The sequence below is a fragment of the Macrobrachium rosenbergii genome, chromosome 56 (assembly GCF_040412425.1).
Source record: "Macrobrachium rosenbergii isolate ZJJX-2024 chromosome 56, ASM4041242v1, whole genome shotgun sequence".
Classification (NCBI taxonomy): domain Eukaryota; kingdom Metazoa; phylum Arthropoda; class Malacostraca; order Decapoda; family Palaemonidae; genus Macrobrachium; species Macrobrachium rosenbergii.
The window spans coordinates 48,139,290-48,157,538 of record NC_089796.1 but is presented as its reverse complement, the minus strand read 5'-3'; the positions used below and the strand labels follow the sequence as shown (position 1 = coordinate 48,157,538).

Genomic DNA, 18,249 nt, shown 5'->3' with positions numbered 1-18,249 from the left:
GAGGATTGTCCTTAGTCTACGGAACCACCAAACATGGCAACACTGGGGAGGATAAGTCCGTTTACCACTCATCACACGCTCCTCCTGTACCTTGGTGAACTGCATACATAAAAGGTAGAAGCGATCAGGGATCTCTCCCTCAAATGAGAGCCCTTGGATTGCATGTGGTCCCAATAATGCAGATGCCCCAAATGAGAAGATGGTCTAGGTTCCACTCTATGCACTCCCAAAAGGAGAGAGCAACCACCTACCTCATTGATCAAGCACTCATGGCCTGGAGTTCTCCCAAGCTCAGAACTAACAGGCTGCTTATGATCATCCCACACAATTCCTTAGATATGAGGAGCATATCTACAACAAGCTGTCACACACTTGGCCCGCAGACTGAGCACGTGCTGGGCTAGCATGCTCATGCTGATGTGAACCAGAGCCCAAAGGAGATTAGAAGGGAGCAGTTTTCTTGTCAAAGTAGGTTTGTGCAGGAGAGGCAGCCCTGCCTGCTACAGGTATGACAACCACACCCTTCCCAAGAAAGAGGAACATGTGAGGAAACTATCTTGACTTCCTACACAAGACCTTAGACTTCTCTTTCTTCTGTATTCCCCTAAATGGTGGAGATGAGTTCTGGGAGGAAGACGTGTATGAAGACAATGATGATGAGTAGGATGAAAAGGAGGAATAATGATTGTGTTTTCCCCTCTCTTCTTACAACCAGTACTCACCTTCCAAGCTGGTGGTGTGGCCAAGGCTAGAACCAAGGATATCAAGGAATCTACCAAAGGAACAGCTACCATAAGGCTTTGACAGTAAAGATACTGAAGCAGCAGGCATGATACAATTTCAGTGTCAGTTGTCATCTGAATAGTGGCTCAAGGCAAATCCTTTTTCTCCATTGCCAAGTCATCAAGAAAAGTGGTTAATGATGGACTACCTGGAATATGTAATGTATGCCAGATCTTTCTCAATTATTCAATCGCTGACCTCTTACTTGCTTTTGGAAAATTACCATCATCAATAACACTGAACAAAGGAACTGCTGGAGGAACACTAACCAAGACAGTGCCTTCCTCTCCTGAGGAAACAGCATTGAACAAGTCTTTCTGGAGCAAGAGAGGTATCCTTCCTAGGTGAAGAAACTCTCTTATGAGGTGGGAAAGGAACGAATGCTGGTAGAATTAAAGACTTAGAAAGATCTGGCAGCAGCCCTGGTAGGGTACACCTTGATGTCAGCAAATGTCTTTTGGACTTTTTCCTACTTTTTAATTTTTCCCACTAGGAGAAGACCAATCAGCACTTTTCTCACAAGGGTAACAATGAACACATTTTTCTCCTACAGAATGAACAATGCTTCTGTGGGTTTACCTAGGTGGGAGACAAAAATCAACCCCATGGGTGGTCAAGTCTCCTACACCAATGTTGCTCAAGTTTAATCTCCACTGAATAAAACATAACAAAGACACTAGACATAAAACAAAAACAACAGCAAAGTATACAAAATTAAAGTAAAAATAAAGTAGTGAGCTATTCATCCAAGTCCAGCTGTCACACAAAGAAGAGTGATAATATGTCCATGCTTGTTGTCAGGTGATGACAAAGTGACCACCTAGTACTGGGGTATTTCACCCCTCACCTCCCATCTCCCACAGTGTATTCTTGTTTCCAAGTTTACAACCAGTTCACATAAATGTGCTGAAGGCTCTCAACTTAAAAGTCTTTGGTTTACAAGCCCATAGGAACAAACATTGCAAAACAGTCAAATATATGAGACACAAACTTGGAATAATAAAAATATTTTAAATTTTTAAATTTTGTAAAAACATAAAATACAAAACTGCCAGAGAAACAGGTACTTGAAGGAAAAAAAGAACAAACATTTTGCTACTGTTAGTTCATGGGGTTTTCTAAAATACAAGCTTAGAACTATCCAATGTCACATTTCATTAATATCATACAGGTTATGACTGACTAGTAATATTTCGTGAGTAACATCTGCTAAACCAATATCTCGTCTTGAGTATCTACTGTGACTATCTTTTTCTTTATATAGTCAAGGCAGATTTTGCCCAATACAAATGTTTTGCATAAATACAGTAGGTAACTATCATGAAATGACAGAGGACAAAAATGAGTAAACAAATAACTCCTCAATGCCAGATAAGTTACATATCACCCATCGTTTACCCTAATTACAAGGGTGAATTACTTACGACCAAAGATATAAACACAAGTCCTGTCTTTATTAAAAAAATAGTACAGTATATCAAAATTTATTTTATGATTTATTTCTTTCTTCATCGCTTTAATACTTTTTGGATTACTATATAACCACTTGCAATGTACTCATATTTAACCTCTACAATTAATTTGGAGACCCCTATAAATTTTATTGTTTAGAAGTTTTCAGCATCTTAAAATATCTTTGGATTTTTTCTTAATCTCATTACAAAAACACATGAAAAAAGTTTCATTATGTATAGTGCATACACTATGATAGAATGTCATTTTACAGTTTTGCACATTAAGAAATTTTTGTATTGTATTGTTTCAAAAAACATTATAGAGTTTTGCACATTAAGAAATTTTTGTATTGTATTATTTCAAAAAACATTACTCTACAGAGTTTTGCATATTAAGAAATTTTTGTATTACGTATAGTTTCAAAAAACATTCCATTCTATAATTTGTGAAAACACAAATTTTACTGGTAAAATTAGGTCAATTACAGTATGCAATAAAAATATATTTTAAGCAATTCATAAAAGGCCAAGGAAGCATCCATATCCTTAGCTGAAAGAGGTCCCTGGATTTGAAAAGGTAAACTGATTTTGTTAATGGCAAGTCATGATGAAATCTCAAACTTGTACAAGACCTTACTTAAGTCAAAGTGATATGCTAAATTTTAATTCACAGGTTAAATGAATGCTCTAATGGGAATAACTGATTTTTCAAAACTAATATAATCCTTTTTAAAAAACTTAGACTAATGGCTTTAAAAAAAATTAAAGTAGTACATACTGCAAGTCCATTTAAGATCACAACCTTAAAATTTTGCTTCTGCATGTCATATACTGTATTGGTAAGTCATCTAAGCCTTAACTGCCTTGACTTTTCATGTACCATCTAGAAACTTAGTCTAAATCATAAATAAGATATACAAACAGATTATTCCAGCAGTTTCTAGTTTGTGATGAAAATACTATTCTTTGCCAATATAAACTGTTTTTTCATAAAATCCCATTTGCTCCCACTGTCCTTGCTTGAAGACAGCTTCCATTTTCTCTTTATAATTTAAATATACCCAGGGATTGCTGCTGGTTTTAGTTCTTATCTTTTAAGATATGATATGATGATGACAGTTATAACTTTGGTAAAATTTACTAGCATTTTGTGAAAGAGGCCCCACACAAGGTTGTAAATGGTCATTTTCAACTTCCCATGGAAGGTAGGGAAAATTTTTTAGAATTTTTTTTCTTACTCCATTCGCATTTGCATATCTCCCGCTTTCCATTGGTGTGTTTTTTCTTAAATTGGCCAACCTCACAGTTTGCCCAGTCCAGGGGGTTGCGTGATATATAATTAGCCCATCCCTTAAGGGTTAAAATGAAATGGAGTACCAGGTCTAGGCCATAGGCCAAGCACTGGGATTAAATGATGAATGAAAATGGAATTTTAAAAATAAACATGCAAAAATGCATATGCTTCTACAATGGAACATATGCACACATTTAATACACTTACTCACAATTCCATCTGCACAAAAAATAAAAACTAACGATAAATATCAGAATAAAATAAGGTTTTTAAATTTATTTTTTTATATCAGAATAAAATAAGGTTTTTAAATTTATTTTTTTATATGTTATGTGCCCCATGGGTTTTTGTATCACCATAAATTATTTTTTATATTTTACCAATTAACCCTTAAACGCCTACTGGACGTATCATACGTCGACTAAAATTGTCTGTTGGGTGCCAAGTGGACGTACCGTACGTCGACTACAAAAAATTTCAACCTTCGGTCAACTCTGACTCGACCGAAATGGTAAAAAAACGCAATTATAAGCTAAAACTCTTACATTCTAGTAATATTCAATCATGTACCTTCATTTTGCAACAAACTGGAAGTCTCTAGCACAATATTTAGATTTATGGTGAATTTCTGAAAAAAAACTTTTTCCTTACGTCTCTGCGCTGTAACTCGCTTGAACATCTCAGAAATTCTTTTGTCACGTTGTCGTAATGTTTGCATCGTTTTACATTAGTCATTACATAAAGTTTTATATATAAAAATGTGCGCAATTTCATGTAGAATACAACAGAAAATAGCTCATGGTTGTAGCTTTTATCAGTTTTGAAATATTTTCACATAAATCACGATAACTGCCAAAATTTCAACCTTCGGTCAACTTTAACTTTCGACGAAATGGTCGAAAAAATGCAATTGTAAGCTAAAACTCTTACATTCTAGTAATATTCAATCATTTACCTTCATTTTGCAATAAATTGGAAGTCTCTAGCACAATATTTCGATTTATGGTGAATTTTTAAAAAACTTTTTCCTTACGTCCGTGCGGTAACTCGGCGAACATCTCAAAAATTCTTTAAATCACGTTGTCGTAATGTTTGCACTGTTTTATATTAGTCGTTACATAAACTTTTATATATGAAAATGTGTGTGCAATTTCATGTACAATACAACAGAAAAAAAACTCATGGTTGTAGCTTTTATCAGTTTTGAAATATTTTCATATAAATCACGATAAATAGAAAAATTCTACTTTTGGTCAACTTTAACTTCGACAGAAATGGTGAAAACTGCAATTTTAAGCTAAAACACTTACAGTCTAGTAATATTCAATCAATTAGCTTCATTTTTCAACAAACAGGAAGTCTCTAGCACAATATTTCGATTTATGGTGAATTTTTTAAAAAAACATTTTTTTACGTCCGTGCGTTACGAATTCATGCATCATTTTGTGATAATATTTGCTCTGTGTTGCTTTGATCGTTTTACAATTTGCTATATACCAAAATCATCGCAATTTAGTGTACAAAACAAAGAAAAAAAATTAACCCATTGGCTTTAACCGTTTTGCTCACAGCGCGATTTGTATAAAATTATATATGAAATATTTTTTTTGCGCTGTCATATATTTCAATATTTATATATGATAATGATATTTTTTTTCATTTCTGATGGTTGCATACTAAACTTCAGGCAATGACAAAAAAAAAGGAGCCAAGAATGAACTCTTAATCTTAAAAACTAAGAGTGCTGTGACTTTTTGAAAAAAACTTTTTTTCCGCTTCGGCGCTAACTCCCGAACGCCGCCGGCATACGGGAGACGTTTTTGTAAATAGAGGCTCAGCGTTTAAGGGCTAACTTACAGCTCCTAATGAATGTATAAACTGGAACAACTGAAAATGCTGTAGATTCTCATAAAATTTCACCAATCAACCTATTTTCAAAACTTGATAACTGCTGTTGGTTATATTTTGGACATCTACATAATACATGTTTAATCGCTACAATCACTTGGCATTCTGAGCATTTGGGAGCTGGGTTATGTGGGCTGCTCATTGAGTGTCCATGTGTCAGACAAGTATGGCCTATTCAGAGACGTGTCAGTAATACTTAACTGAACACCAGAGGTTACTGGATGGACCTCTGATCTTTTCTATCCTATACTCAGATAGTACCTCAGAGCAGAGCTCTGACTGCACAGAGCACTCTCTCTCTCTCTCTCTCTTACTGAGATGAGAGAATTTTTATGGTATGTTTATTTTTATTTGTATGATAAATAAATGATTTACCTAATAAGCACAGGCAGTCCCCGGTTATCGGAGGGGGTTCCGTTCTCGACAGCGTGACAATAACCAAAAATCGTCAATAACCGAAAATCGGCGGTAATAGCGCCGATCCCTGGTTACCGGCACCAATAACCGGGAATCAGAGCACATTGGTGCTGAAAGTTCAGTTATCGTCGCCATGAAACCAGATTGCCAATAACTGAGGTCGCCGATAACCAGGGACTGCCTGTACTAATTTTCAATAATAATAATAATAATAATAATAATAATAATAATAATAATATACTGTAATTACAACATTTATGCATTTCTATATTAACCCTTTAACGCTGACTGGATGTATTTTACATCGACAAAAGTTGTCTGTCGGGTGCCGAGTGGACGTAAAATACGTCGAATACAAAAAGTTCTTTAAATATTCATGGAAAAATACTTATAGGCCTCATTTGCAAAAAATTTTAAATCACGCGCCTTGAGGGATGCTGGGAGTTCACGGATCACGCTGTTGTTTTGTTTACAAGCGTGACCCAGCAGCGCATGCGTGAATTTCTTTCTTCTCCCAAAAGAAAGCATCAGCTAACTCTCCTGAAAATCTCAGAAATTCTTTAGTCACTTTGTCGTAATTTTTGCACCGTTTTCTATTAGCCGTTACATAAAGTTTTATTTATGAATATGTGCGCAATTTCATGTAGAATACAATAGAAAATAACTCATGGTTGTAGCTTTTATCAATTTTGACATATTTTCATATAAATCACGATAACTGCCAAAATTTTAACCTTCGGTCAACTCTGACTCAACTGAAATGGTCGAAAAATGCAATTGTAAGCTAAAACTCTTACATTCTAGTAATATTCAATCATTTACCTTCATTTTGCAACAAACGAGAAGTCTCTAGCACAATATTTTGACTTATGGTGAATTTTTGAAAAAACTTTTTCCTTATGTCCGCGCACGCTAACTCTGCTGAAAATCTCAGAAATTCTTTAGTCACTTTGTCGTAATTTTTACACCATTTTCTATTAGCAGTTACATAAAGTTTTACATATGAAAATGTGTGCAATTTCATGTAGAATACAACAAAAAATAACTAATGGTTATAACTTTTATCAGTTTTGAAATATTTTCATATAAATCACAATGTGCCAAAATTTAAACCTTCAGTCAACTTTGACTCGACCGAAATGGTCGAAAAATGCAATTGTAAGCTAAAACTCTTACATTCTAGTAATATTCAATCATTTACCTTCATTTTGCAACAAACGAGAAGTCTCTAGCACAATATTTCGATTTATGGTGAATTTTTGAAAAAACTTTTTCCTTACGTCCGCGCTAACTGCTGAAAATCTCAGAAATTCTTTAGTCACTTTGTCATAATTTTTGCACCATTTTCTATTAGCCGTTACATAAAGTTTTATATATGAAAATGTGCACAATTTCCATGTAAAATACATCAAAAAATAACTCATAGTTGTAGCTTTTATCAGTTTTGAAATGTTTTCATATAAATCACGGTAAGTGCCAAAATTTCAACCTTCGGTCAACTTTGACTCGACCGAAATGGTCGTAAAATGCAATTGTAAGCTAAAACTCTTACATTCTAGTAATATTCAATCATTTCCCTTCATTCTGCAACAAACGAGAAGTCTCTAGCACAATATTTCGATTTATGGTGAATTTAAAAAAAAACTTTTCCTTTTATCCGCGCGCGCTACCTCTGCTGAAAATCTCAGAAATTCTTTAGTCACTTTGTCGTAATTTTTGCACCGTTTTCTATTAGCTGTTACATGAAGTTTTATAATACAAAAATGTGCGCAATTTCATGTAGAATACAACTTACAACAAAAAATAACTCATAGTTGTAGCTTTTATCAGTTTTCAAATATTTTCATATAAATCACGATAACTGCCAAAATTTCAACCTTCGGTCAACTTTGACTCGACCGAAATGGTAAAAAAATGCAATTGTAAGCTAAAACTCTTACATTCTAGTAATATTCAATCATTTACCTTCATTTTGCAACAAACGAGAAGTCTCTAGCACAATATTTCGATTTATGGTGAATTTAAAAAAAACTTTCCTTACTCGCTAACTCTGCTGAAAATCTCAGAATTTCTTTAGTCACTTTGTTGTAATTTTTGCACCATTTTCTATTAGCTGTCACATAAAATTTTATATATGAAAATGTGCAAAATTTCATGTAGAGTACAACAAAAAATAACACATGGTTGTAGCTTTCATTAGTTTTGAAATATTTTCATATAAATCACGATAAATATAAAAAATTCTACCTTCGGTCAACTTTAACTCTACCCAAATGGTTAAAAATTGCAATTGTAAGCTAAAACACTTATAGTCTAGTAATATTCAATCATTTCCTTCATTTTACAACAAATGAAAAGTCTCTAGCACATTTTGTGATAATATTGTATATGAAAAATTTTTTTGCGCTGTCATATATTTCAATATTTATATATGATAATATTTTTTTCATTTCTGATGGTTGCATGCTAAACTTCAGGCAATGACAAAATAAAGGAGCCAAAAATGAACTCTTAATCTTAAAAACTAAGCGTGCTATGATTTTTTGAAAAAAAAATTTTCCCGCTTCGGCACTAACTCCTGAACGCCGCAGGCATACAACAGACACTTTTGTAAATAGAGGCTCGGCGTTTAAGGGTTAATTAGGGAAAAAAATGGAGGGAGAAGACTTCTACGGTCAAATGGGGGGGAAGAGTAAATCTCACTGTTCGAGTGCCCTCTTGTTCGTCACAAGGCTTCACCACAAGACGCATGGTTTTATAGTAAAATCCAGTGACTTCTTCAAGGTAATCTCTTAAGAGGTGCTTTGCACAGTGATGTCAAGGTTGGCCTGTCAGCTCCCCAGTTTGTGAAATACAATTTCTTAATCAAATTTATTCATTAACTTAGTGGGCTTTTATGTCAGCTACATGCACTTTCCTGTTTGGATTTGTCAATGCCTAAAAATTTGTTGTCTGACTTAAGGGTACTCTATATGGTAATGTAAAAAATTTGTCTTACTCTTATTTAAGGGTACTCTATATGGTGATGTCTAATCTTCAAAATCATTCATTTTTTTCACTTATAATTATTACAGAATATTACTGCTGTTGTCTTTTCTATGGAGAATTGGAAACTTACTGATGAGGCCCAAGTATCAATTTTTACAACAGCAAAGTTAATGATACCTGCTGCATGTCTTATGTCTGATACTGTGCAGTACATAGCAAAATCGTCCACATAAATATTATTTTTTATTCCAATTGGCAGCTGCCTAAGGGTGTCATTTATTGCTGGCATGAAGAGGGTGCTAATAAAAACACTTCCCTGTGGAACCCAAGTTTCAAATGAGAAAGTCTCAGTTTAAGTACTTAAACTTGCCATGCATGATGTTAAAGTTTTCAACAAAAACTGGCAGGAGACCTTACATATAATTTTTTGCAATGTTGCAAAAATTCAGTATCTTCGTGAGGTATCATAAGCATTCTGTATGTCAAAGAAAATAGCTAATGTGATTAGTTTGCATTCATATCCTCTACTGATGTGAGCTTCCAGCTTGACAGCGAATCTACAGCTATTATGTGATCCAAATTGGATCGAGGTTAACATTTTATTTTAATCTATATACAAGTAGTACATTGCCATTTTCTCTAACAATATGCATAAGCAACTTTGCTATAGAAACTGGTCTATAACCAATTACTTGGGTTTTTTGTGGTTTGGAGATAGGAATAATTATGGAATTACACCATTCTTTAGGAAACAAATTTAAGAGCCACTTGATTTCCCTTGAACACTGAGGATCCAACAACAACAACCCAGTTATATGAAGCACACTTCCTCTTTGCAGGAGAAAACATCATAGGGCATTGGACAATGATGAAGACACCCTTTGAGAGTGATGCTGCTCCCAAAGGAATGCAAGGCTGCAAAGAAATTAGCTGAGCTTGCAGAACTTTCACAATCATTAGCTCCTCTATCTTCTTGCCTCTGGTGTAGTCACAATGAGCTGTTACATTAAATTTCATCAATGACAAGTTAATTACTTTGTCATCTGGACTCAATTCAGCCACCAAGCTGCCTCCTTCAGTGGTTTTGAGGACCATTCTAATTTAAAAATGTAAAAGAGCAAGTCAAATACCTTGGAGAAGGACATTGCACATCACAGTGCTGAAAGCCTCCTAGGTGCCCTCATACTACTGGTCTACTATCAAAGCCTGGTCCTTAAGGCATCAAACATTGTTTAGTTTGAAAGGCACTGTCATCTGGAAGCAAAAGTTTTTGGCATACTAGACAACCAAATGACAGGTGTACCACATACAGATGAGAAGTGGATCACAGGCTGTGCATCCAAGATTACAAGGGCTGAACAGATCTCCAGTAATGCAAGATGTCACTTTTATTTATTTGGGTGGGGGGGGGGAAAGGAGGAGGAACAGGAAGAGCAAGACACCTGTCACTGGATGAAGTAGTCTAGAGGGGCAGCCTTTTCACTGGAGACATATCCCCCACCCACTTATCCAGCACTGCAGTAACCTCTATATCATATCTGAACAACTTTCTGGACCTTGCAGTGTATGGTGGGGTCCATGATCAAAATGTATGAGACTCAAGCTGGCCAGGTGATACAGTAATCAGGCTTGTCCAAGCCAGACTCAGAGGAAATTTACTGGACCTATGATGGTAGCAAGACAAAAGAAACCTAAGTAAGGTGTTCCCCTGGTTATTCCAGTGCCAGACATGCTGATATTCATAAATACCAGTACACAGAGCTCAGGTGTGTACTGTCTGGACCCCCAAACTCCAGGAGTCAGGTCCCTCAAGAAAGATGCTAGCAAAACATCCTCAAGTTATGGGCCACTTACACTAGCCACCTAACATTTCCACTATCCTTGGGGGAATAACGCCTGGCATCAAATCTGAGGACTTCATGTCCAAAGCAAGCACTCACTCAAAAAACCCTTTGCCTGCTGGAAAGTCAAAAGCTTCTTTTGGAATGAAGCACACAACATAATGATAGGCCTGAGGATCATTCCAAGGGTTTGAAATCTCATTGCCAATGCCATTAGCAGTAAGATACAGATTCTCCAGTAAGAGTGGTCAGTAGACATCAGTCTTCTAGGCCGTGTGGAAGCTGTTGTGCATGCCCTTAGTATATGTCTTCACCCAAACATGAACAGACTTTCAGCATACTGCTCTGCAAGGTGTGACCCAGCAGCATGGGAAACAGACACCATGATGCCAGCTTCAACTAACTCATGACAACCTTTCTCATTTGCTTTACTAATTAAATGACTAGGGATCCTTTACAATTCAACATTTACAGTATACTGTTTCACTGACTTGAGAACATATTTTTTGAACCAATACAATTCTTTGTGGATAATAACAACAGCAAGAGAACTTTCTTAAAATAACATCAGGTAAGCTTTCAAGATGGCAAAAAACCAAGCAAAAGGCAACCCAAATATTCTAGAAAAGTAAAATAAAAAAATTCATGACACAAACACAGACACACACACACACACACACAAAATTTAAGTAAAAACCCTGGTATTTGGCACGAAAAACCAGTCAAATTCCAGGGTCAAAGGAGGATGCTAATTATATCATTAAACAGACACTGTTAACATTTGGCACCCTCCTATGAGATTTTCCTCTAGGTACTACAGGGTGTCTGATTGGTGCGCTATGTGTCATCCATTATGAAGCAGAAAAGGAATTTTACTGTATTCTTTTTATTATTTTGGAGCTAATTAATATATGTTATAAATACAAATAGTAATGTTAGTATCCTGCAATTTCTGCAAGTAACCTGACATTCAACAAGGAGGTTAGTGTATGAGCATTCAGCATATACAACACTAGATTTTACAATCCAGAATGTTAGTGTACTGAATTAACAACCGTTTACACTGGAGTTAATACATCAAACCAAACTACATAACTGGACAAAAAGCAGCAATCCCAAACCAACATTATACAATATATATACTGTATATATATATATATATATATATATAGTTATATATAAACACTGAATAACTCACAGCTCTTCAACCTGCATCCTGAAAAGCTGGCCAAATGGTTCACTCTCAATGCAATGCTATCCTTCTTGAACCTCTTTTATTTCTGGAGGAATAAAGGAAAAACACTTAACCTCGTTATGTGATCTTAAAAACATTTCAAACTTGTTTTAATATTAATTTTCATAATAAAATTATTATTTGGATATTTACTTACTGTTAAAGAGAGCTATGTCTTCACATCAGCCGAAGTGGTCAGCACTCAAAATAAAAAAGATTATAATTGCTTGGCTAGCCTGGATGACTGTATAGTTCACCTGTTCTCCACCAGGTATTTCAAATGTTTTAGTTCTCATCAGAATTCTTCTTTACAGCCCATCAAGTTCTAGGGAGGCTAAGTCGATTCTACTTAACAGTAGGAAGGTATCCAAATAATGAATTTCATTTAAAAATGTATTATTTGGAATGAATCTTACCTACTGTTAAAGATAGCTGATTCCCACACTGAAATGAGGATGGTGGGTTAGTGTAGCTATTCAAGAATGTGCTCAGCCAAGCAAACTGAAGGTTTTTTACTTGAAACCCCCAACATTCTAACCTGATCTGGGATTCTCTCTGGATTTTACTGCTCCCAGAAGATGGATCCCTGTCAGCGGCTAAGGCTCTCTGGTAGGAGACAAGGTAGGAGAAGCCTTATGGGGAAAGCTGACTCTGCAGAAGTGTTAACAAGACCTGTGCTTGGGTGTTTAACAGCCAAACAAACGATTGTCAAAACTAAGAGAATACAAACTGAAACAGAGGTATGCCCCTATATAATTTTTATACCTTCAACCTGCCCAACACTCAAGACTGGGCTTTAAAATTATGAAAAGAGACTATACTGGGCTGCTCTTTTGTTGGGTTCAGGAAAAAACTTGACTCTCTAAGACTAGCAGATCAGGGATTGCAATTTCAAAAGAAAAACATTAATGGCCCATTCATTATGCTTTACAGAGACAAAATCTCAAAAGACTCAGCAATGGCTTCCACATTAAGAATTACCCTCAGAAACGGTAACAGATCAGGATTATGCTTTTATGCTCTAATTTACCTAAAGAACAGAGAACAGGGCAATGCATTTAGACATTGTAGTGTTTGATATCCTGATGCACAAAATGATTAACATCACCTCTAATAGGTTATACAGTAATCCAAATATTCTAAGTGCCCTTCCACAGCACAAATATGATTCCATCTCATTACTCCTAAATGGGATACAATTTGGTCTGCAGCAACCCTGAAAAGGGAAATCCCTTAAAACTGCTCTTAGCTATAAACCCAGGGCAAGAAGAAAAGACTAATATCTTAAATTTTTTTCTGCACAAAAAAAAAAAACAAACTCAGAATTTGCTTACTCTTCTACAGGATACCAAGTGTGTTAACATAATAAAGTACTTAAAGAGGCTGTTTCCAAAGGCTTAACTGGCTCAGCAGACAAAAACTAACCACATACAGGCTCCAAATTGAGGGATATGGCATTCCTGGTACCTCTATTTCAAAAGACATGAAACGTCTAGAGATAAAGTCATAGGCAATGATTAGCTAAGCATGGTGCAAAACACAATAAATTGTTGAACTATATCCACTACTGGCTGGGATCAACAGCATTTAGAGTAACTATGAAAACTAAAGATCTTTAAATTATCTAAAGATGGATGGAAGCAGGAGATGCCTAAAGACTGACTCCAGGATTGATAAACTGACCACTGCCTCTGAAATTATAAATACTGTAGTTGAGTCTCTAGTAAACTTAAGGAGAGACTCCTACTCTCCAACAAGATGGTAGATAGTGTCAAAGCAGCAATCAGATATATACAGAAGTTTTGTAAACTTCATGACGAGCAGCTGTTTTGGAAGACCTTTCCCAAAAGGAAGAATTTCAGGGGATATTCCACTAGAGGAAACAGATTCTGAAATTCATTCCTCTACAGCAACCACAAAACTACTAGAAACATCTAAAAGTTTCATTATTAATCTTAACCTGTTAAGTATCTCAATCACAAGGAGGAAAGAGGTATGCATCCACAACTAACTAATCCTGTAGAAAAACGTCTACGCCACCAGTCTCAGGATCTCAGAAGGGGAAGGTGGACTGGTAACCACTTATTCTGAGTCGTCATCACGAGGTCTACAGTCAGAGTTCATTCAAATTTCTACAAAAACTGACATACTTGATAATTCAGATATCATTCTGTCAGAAGAGGCAGATTTCTTCTGCTTACTTGATCTGTTAATACTTTGTTCCTACTTGGAACAAATTAAGAAATCAATACAATATAGCCTACCACTGTTTCCATCCCATGAAGAATAAACAATGACATCATTACCTGGCTGGTCTACACATACTTTCTTAATGTCATTATATAAACACATATATACACACACACACCAACATATAAACTGCTACCTGCTTTACCAGGTATTTACACTGCTGAAAGTTCTTCCAGACTGCTGAGTTCATGATTATAGGTGTCAAGCAGCTTCTTAAATCCTGATCAAACTTCCTACATTTTTAGATCCTCATTAAGAACTCTGCAGACCATCACTGAGGTGTCTAAAATAATGAGAGGTCTGGGTTCTAACTTCCCACAATACTATCTGAAGCTTTAAAAGGTGTACCTACCATGCTAAGATCTCTCAAAACCTTGTCTTCACTGTAACCAAAGTTGAATCCAGTAAAGACTTCTTGTGCTATGCACGTCCAGTTAAATGGAAGGATTCTTATCCTGATCTTGACAAGGATGAAAAAAATATTCTTCAAAAAAGTTTATGTAACCTAAATCCAAACACCATTGCTTCACTAACCCTTCTATAAGGGCTGAAAAGAGTGAAGCAAGGAGATACTGTGCACTCATTTCTCCTTGGAAAAATCATGAAAACTGCAAGTTTATCTTCATCCATGGTTACATGAAAAAAAATGTTTGTTGGGATTACAGATTATCAATGACTGTCAGTAGAAGCAAAAGTCCCAAAACTTGTGCCTCAGAGTAGAACCTGAATGACACCAGTTCCCTATTAGATAAGCTCTCATAAACAAAACTCATGGTGTGTTAAAGTACAAAACTCAAGGCCTACAATGGTAGGTACTTGTGACAGGAAGGGTTTAACGAGACAGAACAAAATTTCCTGCATTATCACAGAAATCATTGTCATGTTGAAAAACTGACAAAAATATGTTGGAGGATTCCCTGCAACAGAGAAAAATAAACTAGTGAGTTTCGAGCATCCAACAATGGCCTCCAACGTATAAATGCTTTCAAAACAAGAAATGTGTGACTGTAGAAGCCTGCAAAAACTTCCAAAACTGCTCTACAATTGCCTTATAAGAAAAATTTGGCTTCCATGTCAGATAAAATCTTCCATAAAAGAAATCACTTAACCCTTCCCAATTACTTGTTACCTCAGGTTCTATCTCAAAGTTTTCAGAAACTACACAAGCCTGTAGATAAGTTCCAAGGAAACTTAGAATATCAAGAATCAGCATTCATAAGGATGAGAAATGTCCTGCGCCTACTGAATCCTGATGAGGCACTGCAAAAGGGCTTCCATGAGGATGAAGTCAGAAAAATCATGTTGCTCGAGCAGTAACATCCTCCCTAACTACCAAAAGGACTGAACTAGGAGGCAATCAACACTCCCAGGACTCCTCTAAACACTGAAATCTTCAGGTGGCAGAAAACTCCCTAAGCTTGCCCCTGGAGAAAGCAAACCTGCCAAGTGAAAGCTCAGCAAACATAACTTCAATCCAAGGGAAAAAAGATTTGAACAAAATTCTCTGCCTCTGCACTGTACCAAACAACTCAGAATAAAGCATTCATTTTCCAGATACTAGTAGTAAAATAACTTCTGCACCCAGAACAGAAGACAATTAATTAAGTGCCAGCCAGGCATCAAACACCTACTATGTGGCCCTGTGTAGCAGTATACAAGAAGAAGGATAAGTACTGATATTTTAGAATGATGCCTCATGCACCAGAATGTGAGAAAACTCCTCAAATTGTGCTCTAACCTCAACCAAATGATAATAAAGGAAAACTATCAATGAGCCACTTAAACACAGAAGACGACTCCTCTACATCAAATTCCTCATCTGTCTGGCAGCAGAAAAAATCCCTCTGGTGAAAAGGGAAGGAATGCACCAGACATCTTGTAGTGCTGTGCCAGAAAGTGCACCATCTTGTAGTGCTGAGCCAGAAAGTGCAGTCATGTGGCACCACGCTGGAAAACACCAAGCCAGGAAGTGTAGAGTTTTGTGGCGCCATGCTAGATACAAAGAACTAACCTCACTAAGTGAAAGAAGTACATTCTCCTGGCACACCTTACCTGTAGTGTCAAGAGACCATTGAGAAAGTCTGATGTAACACCACTAAACATGGAAACAGCACTCTCTAGATGCACTACCACTTGAAATGCCAACAGGCATGAGACACAATGATGTAATACCATTTGTAGTGTGCAGCAGGAAAGGTGCCTGAGAAGGGGAAAAGAGGGGGGCCAGTAATACCTGACACAACCACCTCACAAGATCACGTCATTAATTGGAAAGAAAGTACTTGCAAACAGGACTGCTAAAACAGCACCAGCACTAGCTAACAAGAGACACTTCCCAATGCAGCAGAAACAGAAACATTAGAAATGAAGGAATACTCAAAGCCCATCATCTGAAGAAGCTAAAACAAAACAGGAGCAAGTAGATTACAAAGAGAGAAAAGGAGTGAAAGAACAGGAAGAGACTGAGATACATGAAAAAACATTCAACAATAGACTGAGCAATATATTCATGAACATTGAACAAATAACAGAAGACCTAACACTCTGTTAAATTGGAGCCAAGGTTAAGCTAACCACTCTAACATTAGAAACCATCCAGGGCAACATTGAGTAGTGTAATGAAAATTACGCTTCTCAAATGATCGTTTGGTAAGCAAGCCAAATACTTAACTGACTGAGATGGATGAGAGGAAGGTTTTGAAGGACACAGAATAACCTCACCCTGAGAACTAGCCCAGCTTCCTGGCAGTGGACTTGTCCAACTCACTTGCATGGCAGTCCTAAGCTCAGGCTACCTAAGAACCAGGCCACTGACACCTTCCCCCTCAAAGGGGACCAAGTAGAGTCCCCACAATGGGGATATGTGGATTGGTTACCAAAACCCAAAATTCAGTCAACCCCTTAACAGCTTCCTGAATATGACTAACATCCTGTCTAATTTTGGAATATGCTTTTCCTGAACTGAAGGGGAGCAGAAAGCAGAGCTAATGTAGGATCCAACATAGGATATGAGGTATGAGAGTGGAGACAGAGGAGGGTAATTACTGTAGAAGTTGGCAAAGAAGCAAAATGTATATCCCTGTCTAATTAATTGCTTCCTCAATTTGACTCTCTCCTCTTCCTATATATAATGAATTATATATTTGTCTGATCACTCCTTACACTCTTCACACCTAGTTGACACTCCTTCAACCAGTACAAACTCTGTCTACCTAACATATAGAATACAGATCATATCTAATTCTATAGGATAGAATCTGTTAACACACAAAACATTCCTGCAAAACCTGATATACTGTACATATTTTGTTCCTACTGTGAATTGAGGACATCCTGAGCATACAAAAATAAAATAAAATCACAATAAAGTACTGTGAAAAAGCAGCCCACAGCTACTTGCAAATCACCAACAACCACACTGTCCTACAGCATTAAGAATTCTGGTATGAACTAAAACATCTGAAACACACCTGGTGGAGAACAGGTAAACTAGACAGTCCTCCAGGTCAGCCAAGCAATCATCTTTTTACTTTGAATACCGATGCAAAGATACAGCTATCTTGAACAGTAGTAAGTATGCAAGCAATTCATTTAAAAAGATTTGTACTCACCCTAATTTGTAGTGATCTCTTATAAAAAAAAAATCACAAGGAGCAATAAATAATTATAAAATCCTATCAATATGAAAAGACCACTATACTCAAACAAAATACTAAAATAATTGAAACTGAGAGCAAATAAGCATAACACAAATTTTTATTGTAAGTATAAACTTACACTCAGCATTTAATTGACCACTGCAGCAAATCTATTCCTCAAGTCTATCATAAATGTTACACTTGATGACTTTGACATTATAGTATGCTATGAACAAAATAGTCCAACTTGAATTAATGTATATTTGATTATCACTGAAGCATGACTGTACAAGCCCAAGAGCCTATGAAAGAGAAAATAAATTATCATCTCGCCTCATCATGAATACAAATTCAGGTCATTTCTCTCCTACTTATTGGCCTATTCATTCTTAAGATGTTGATTCTCTTTAAGTTTTTCTTTATCTTTGAAGTTACTACACAC

General features: G+C 36.2%; 1 protein-coding gene across 29 annotated transcripts in view; it reads right to left on the bottom strand.

The window, feature by feature from the left end:
- The window catches only part of atl (atlastin GTPase), a 496,293-nt gene that overhangs the window by 390,620 nt on the left and 87,424 nt on the right, over positions 1–18,249 (bottom strand). For 15 of the 29 annotated variants that reach the window (XM_067100861.1, XM_067100852.1, XM_067100857.1 and 12 more), the window contains one exon: positions 11,884–11,965. The exons of the other annotated variants lie outside the window; for them this stretch is intronic. In XM_067100861.1, coding sequence (XP_066956962.1) covers positions 11,884–11,900 — 17 coding nt within the window. In that variant the 5' untranslated portion in view covers positions 11,901–11,965. The remainder of the gene's footprint in view (positions 1–11,883; positions 11,966–18,249) is intronic. 29 annotated transcript variants of the gene reach the window in all.